This window comes from Osmerus mordax, chromosome 11 (assembly GCF_038355195.1).
Source record: "Osmerus mordax isolate fOsmMor3 chromosome 11, fOsmMor3.pri, whole genome shotgun sequence".
NCBI classification, from domain to species: domain Eukaryota; kingdom Metazoa; phylum Chordata; class Actinopteri; order Osmeriformes; family Osmeridae; genus Osmerus; species Osmerus mordax.
The window spans coordinates 2,868,479-2,875,157 of record NC_090060.1 but is presented as its reverse complement, the minus strand read 5'-3'; the positions used below and the strand labels follow the sequence as shown (position 1 = coordinate 2,875,157).

The 6,679-nt window shown below is 48.3% G+C and overlaps 1 protein-coding gene across 1 annotated transcript; it reads left to right on the top strand.

Annotated features, from left to right (window-relative positions):
- Positions 1-1,657: 1,657 nt before the first annotated feature.
- slitrk3a (SLIT and NTRK-like family, member 3a) lies at positions 1,658-4,474 on the top strand. The gene has a single exon (XM_067246571.1). It carries the CDS (start codon positions 1,658-1,660, stop codon positions 4,352-4,354), a length of 2,697 nt encoding a protein of 898 aa, XP_067102672.1. The 3' UTR covers positions 4,355-4,474.
- The last annotated feature ends 2,205 nt before the right edge of the window (positions 4,475-6,679 follow it).

Below are 6,679 nucleotides of genomic sequence, written 5' to 3'. Positions count from 1 at the left end.
TTTTTACCTCCAGGCTCCGGCTATGGGACGTGGATAGAAAAGCGGGTAAAATACCCTGAGATCTGTCTCTATCTGCTTTTACGCGGTGGGATTCTTCCAGCTTCTCCCCGTTGCTGTTTGCCGTGCGTCTGGGAATCTTTTTATTCAGCACCACCAAATCGATGGACAGCGACCGAGAGCGCCTGTGTGTCTTTCGCGCGTTTGGATATTCAGCAACCCTTTAGCAGGGACAGCGACATAGCTCTGTGTATAGCCAGTAAATGTGTGTGTGCAGCCTATGTTTGTGTGTTTGTGTGTGTCTCTGTGTGTGTTTGTATGAAGCCAAGCAGTGGAGCCAAGGCAAGAAACAAAACATACAATGTGCGCCATTCATTGCACAGTGTGTGTGTCGGTGCGCTTGTGCGCGCAGACACTTTCTATTCTCAACCCTGTGATCGTGAAAGAAATTGTTTCGTGAGTCATTGCTAACATGACTACTACTTTTCATTCTATGGGATTATTTTAGCATCCAAAAAAAGCAGTGAGAACGAGTGGCACTCCATCAGTTTAGATCAGACCCGCACTATAGTCACGATGAACCGCTTGGGAAAAGCAACGCTCGCAGACCGTGTTTCTTTTTTCCGGTATGGCTTTCATCCATATCAGCCACCAATCTGTTACTTGGGGGTTCCATTTCATTGTTTTCAGTATTTGTAATTTGTTTATTGCCGCCTGAAACATTATCATCCTATTTTCACGGAATCTCTGAACGGTTCATGCTTTTTGTTTATTTTGGTAACAGACTAGAATATTCCCACTGCCAATCATATGAAACGTATGAAACATATATAGATGGAAACCAGGGGATTCGATCCTAACGCGCTCAGGACGTCCTCTCCAAAATGTCCTCTCGTCCTCAGGAGCCCGTGCCTCGAGCCCCTAGACAGATCTGACTCCGTCCGTTGTCACTGTTAACGATGGTATGACTCGCAAAAGGGGAATGATGAATCTGCACTGTCATTCATTTTTACATCGAACTCTAAGCCTAACTACCGGTCTCTGATTTTCATTTATGGAGGTTGGTAAACCGTTATGTAATGCATACAGAGAGCTCCTCTCCTAGCCACCCTTACCATCCACTCGCTGTTGCATTCATTTATGAATTGCAATAAGCATATCCGAGCCCGATTCATTACGACCTTACCGGCACATCACCGGTAATGGATGGTGGTTGCCGTCTACAGAGACATTAAGGGTCCATTTAGAGTTTAGATTTGTTAGCATTGTTAAATATGTTGTAACATCGGTGTACACATGGAACTATCACTATGAGTATGCAACATTGAAACCTTCAATGTCAAAACATGAATTCCCTTTGCCCCAGGTTGAGACAGCAACTAATGCTCCCTCCTCTCTCTCTTCTTCACCTCCCTCTCCCTCCTTCTACTTCTCCCTTTCTCTATCCTGCCTGCTATTCACGATTGTGTATGTGTGTGCGCCACTGTTTGCAACTCTCCCTCTCTCCTTCTCTCTCTCTCTTTTGCTTCATCTCTCTCCCCCTCTCACTCCCCATCCCCCCTCCCCCACCCCACTGCACCCCCCCCCCCCCCTCCTCTACCGTTGCAGTGCTGTGAAGTGGCCGTGAAGAGCCATAACTTCATCCCGGGTGTCAGCGAGGATGCTGTGGGTTACCTTGCTGAGCACCATAGCCCTGGGATGGACCACCCCAATCCCTCTGCTGGAGGACTCGGAGGAGATCGACGAGCCCTGCTTTGAGCCCTGCTACTGCGAGGTCAAGGAGGGCGTCTTCCACGTCCACTGCGACAGCAAAGGATTTACAAACGTCAGCCAGATCTCCCAGATATGGACCCGGCCCTTCAAACTCAACCTGCAGAGGAATTCAATGCGGAAGCTTTACTTCAACAGTTTCCTGCATCTCAACAATGCCCTGTCCCTCAACCTGGGGAACAATGCCTTGCAAGACATTCACGCAGGGGCTTTTAATGGATTGGGAATTCTCAAACGGCTTTTCCTGCATGAGAACAAGCTTGAGGTGTTCCGAAACGACACGTTTCTGGGACTGGAGAGCTTGGAATATCTGCAGGCGGACTACAACGTGATCAAACGCATCGAAAGCGGAGCTTTCCGGCACCTCCACAAGCTCAGAGTGCTTATTCTAAATGACAATCTGATACCGGTGCTGCCCAGCTACCTGTTTAGGTCGGTGTCGCTGACTCATCTGGACCTGAGGGGCAACCGGTTAAAGACGTTACCTTATAAGGGCACGCTGGAGTACGTGGGGCGGAGCCTGATGGAGATACAGCTTGAGGAGAACCCCTGGAACTGTGCGTGTGAGATAGTGCAGCTGAAAACCTGGCTGGAGAGGATCCCGTACACGGCACTGGTGGGCGAGATCACGTGCGAGTATCCCTTCCACTTCCATGGAAAAGACCTGCGGGAGATTAAAAGGAGTGAGCTCTGCCCGCTGCTCTCTGACGCTGAGATCGAAGCCAAGCTGGGGATCCCCAGGGTACCGTTCAACAACGAGAACACCTGGCCCACCAAGCCCTCGTCCATGCTCTCCTCCTTCCACAACACCGCCTCGTCCGTGGAGTACAAAGAGAGACACGTCAAGCCCACCAAGCGTCCCAGACCCACCAAGAACCCCCCTACCCCACGGCCCATCTACCCAGGCCTCAACCAGCCCCCCGTGGCTGGCTACCAGACCCGACCCCCCATCCCCATCGTCTGCCCCGCTGGATGTACCTGCAACCTGCACATCAACGATCTGGGGCTGACGGTGAACTGTAAGGAGAAGGCGTTCCACAACATCTCCGAACTCCTGCCAAGGCCCCTCAACGCTAAGAAACTATACCTGAGCGGGAACCTCATTCAGAAAATCTACCGATCGGATTTTTGGAACTTCTCCAGTTTGGATTTACTACACCTTGGGAACAACCGGATATCCTACGTCCAGGAGGGTGCGTTTATCAACCTGCCCAATCTGAAGAGTTTATATCTCAACGGCAACGACATAGAGAGGCTGACTCCAGGCATGTTCAGAGGTCTGCAGACTTTGAGCTATCTTTATTTTGAGTACAACGTCATACGTGAAATTCAGCCAGCCTCCTTCTCTCTCATGCCAAGCCTGCAGCTGGTGTTCCTCAATGACAACCTCCTCCGCTCCCTCCCCACTGACACCTTCGCTGGCACGAGCCTGGCCCGCCTGAACTTGCGCAACAACTACTTCCTGTCTTTGCCCGTGCGCGGCGTCCTCGAACACTTGGACTCCATCGTCCAGATAGACCTTCACCAGAACCCCTGGGACTGCTCATGTGAAATCATCCCCCTCAAAAACTGGATGGAGAAGCTGTCCTCTGTCATTGTGGTGGGTGACGTCATCTGCAAGACCCCAGAGTTCGCCTTCGGCAAAGACCTGCGTTCGCTGGACCCCGAGGTCATCTGCCCCGAGCTGAAGTACCAGTCCGGCCCCTCCCCTGCCCTGCTCCCTAGCGGGGGGGACCTGACCACAGGGAGCCTGGGCCTGGGAGAGGCCAGGGGGAGGGGGGCCGTGCCGCTCTCTGTTCTCATCCTCAGCCTCCTCATCCTCTTCATCTCAGCTGTGTTCGTGGCAGCGGGCCTGTTTGTCTTCGTCCTTAGGCGGAGGAAGAAACTCCCCTTCCGGAAGCGCTCTGAAGTGGACCTCACGGGCATCCAGATGCAGTGTCGGATATTCGAGGACCCGCCCAGGCAGACCACCGGGGGCGGTGCCAGTACGCCGGAAAAGCCGTCAGGTGTACACACACACTCTCACACTGGCCACGCGCACGGTCATGTCTATGACTACATCCCCCATCCAGTCACTCAGATGTGTAACAACCCCATTTATAAGCCCAGAGAAGGGGAGATAGCGGAGGAGGAGGGGGGGCAGTTTTCTGAAACGAAGGAGAACAACAGTAACTATAGAACCCTGCTCGAGAAAGAGAGAGAGTGGACCCTGGCTGTGTCCAACTCTCAGCTCAACACCATCGTGACGGTGAATCACGCTACCGCGGATCTATCTGGGTTTCACGAGAACGGCGGGCTCTGCCCAACTGTCATAGACAGCCAGAGACCCACACCGACCGTCGGGTTCGTAGACTGTCTGTATGGGACGGTACCCAAACTAAAGGACATGCACGTAGCGCACGCACACCCTCCCGGTATGCAGTATCCAGACTTGCAGCAGGACGCGAGGCTGAAGGAGACGTTGCTCTTCACAGCGGGGAAAGGTTGTTACCCAGACCCCTCCCAAAGCGATTACCTCGAGTTACGGGCCAAACTCCAAACCAAGCCGGATTACCTCGAAGTCCTGGAGAAATCATATCGATTCTAACATCTCCCCCACACGTACAAATATAATACAATAGGCCTACGAAACACAAACACATATTCACTTTTTTACCATACCCCAAAACAAAACCACTGAACGAAAAATACAAAAATGTACCTAAAAAATCAGCATGTTATAAAATGAAATATTGTATTACAAGTTCTTTCCCCCCAAAATCGCTTTGGAGGAGAGGGCATTCTCAGATGTTTCAATGAAGTGCCTTTTTTCAGAGTAGCCAGCAACGTTAATAACCGTTATTTTTCTACGAAACAGATAGGTCTATATGCCCAGGAGAAAGAATGAAAGAAAGAATGCAAGGAGGAAGAGGCACCGGGAAATCTAAACATCCGAAATTTAATTCCATCAAAACGAGCCCGATGTAGCGCGCTCTGAAGGTGGAGTTACCAAATGCGCGGCGCAGAGGAGCTGGACGTCTCCGTGGCCGTGTATCTGTCTCCCATATATTTCACGTGGATGTACAAATACCCGGAGGCCGTGCACACGAGGTTTGTAGGAAATGAATAACGATTAACAATAAATAAATACATTTAAAAAACGAAATGAATTGCAGTTTGCTGCATGCACTCGCCCCACTGCAGGAGCGAGGGATTGGCTCCGAACTATCACTCACGTATTAATAGAGATACTGCAACGCATTTACAGTTCAGTGTTCTATTTAATTTTATATATTATTAATATGATTATTATCAAAGAGGACTACTATCGATATCGGGTGCTTCTCATGGACGTGCCCACCCGTGGATGCTAGACATTTGTGAATATTCCTGTATGATGACGCTCAAGGTTTTCTGGGATCCCCACGCACTTTCTTAAGACGCATCGCTTCTGGATTACCATCATCACCACTAACGCGGCTTTGTAGGAGGCACTTTTAATGTTTTCTCTCTCACAAAGATTTGAAGAAAAATGTGCATATATATTTATTCTGTAATTTCAGTGAAAATTTTAATTGTAAAGGTAATGTTAAATCAATGTATAGTGATTATCCGTCTGGTATAGCCTTCTTAATAAAACTCTTCAATCCAACAGAAAAGGGTGCCACCGCGGACAGGTTTGTGCTGAGCACTGTGGTGGTCGTAGGCTCCTTATAGGGTACTGCCTTTCGCCGTTGTTGTGCATTGCATAATGATACATTGGTCTTCAGAAGCTTGAGGAACACAAGCTGTTCGGGTTTCGAATAAGAAATGAACCGCTGCTCGTTGACTTTAGGCTATGGACGGAAAATGTTTGGTACCTCTGGTAAAGGCTAGACCAAGGGATAGTTGCGTGGATTGGGGGACAGTGACACAAGAGAGAGCGTCAAGCGAACAGGTAAATGAATGAGCCACCTCGCCGTAATATTAGCTAACAATGTGCATTCGGATTCCGTGTAAATTGTATCTAAAATAGTGAATTAATTAGAAATGAAGTGCGAGTTTTTTTCCCCCGCACTCCTTACCCACTATGCTCTGCAAAGGGGTAATGCATATTCTGTCCACATGAGGGCAAAAAGAAGGCACTCACTTTACTTGACAATATCGTAAATGTGTGAGATTAATTATGAAGGAACCAATTGAAAATCTATAAATTAAACGTGGTTCGATACTAATGCGCTATATCAACGCTTTTATAGTTCTTACTGGCTATGGGAAAATACCGTAAATGGTTTTTTTTATGGGTTTTGTGCAATAGAGAGAAAACCAGACAAACATTACAAATAAAATAAAAAACTTAAATTAAAGAGATATGATACTTTATTTGTCATTGGTTACAGGGCGATTAAATATATACGAAGTGTTATGCATCAAGACAGGTATATATCTTTTTTTTTTATATATAGAAGATGACAAAATCGAAGGCTCTTCTTGGTCGATGTTAATGTGTGGTCTTTGGGGATAAGTTCTTAAAGGAATCACCTAGTCATTGTTCCACTACGATCATAACACATCATACTGTGTGTTTGTACCATGGCTGTTCTTCCTTCTTGTTGGACAATCATCAGTCACCAGTGTGAGTGTGGATCACCTCTTCAGAGAGAGGACATTGTCAATACTGTAGCATTCACCCACTGGAGGTCAATGGACTTTATCTTTATTTCACACACACACACACACACACACACACACACACACACACACACACACACACACACACACACACACACACACACACACACACACACACATACATCGAATACACGCGCACAAACACACACACATGCGAATCAATCCACAAACAGGCATGCAGGCACGCACACACGCACACACACACACACACACACACACAAACAAGCTCCCTCCCTCCTCTTAAGCCTTTTAACACATGCAC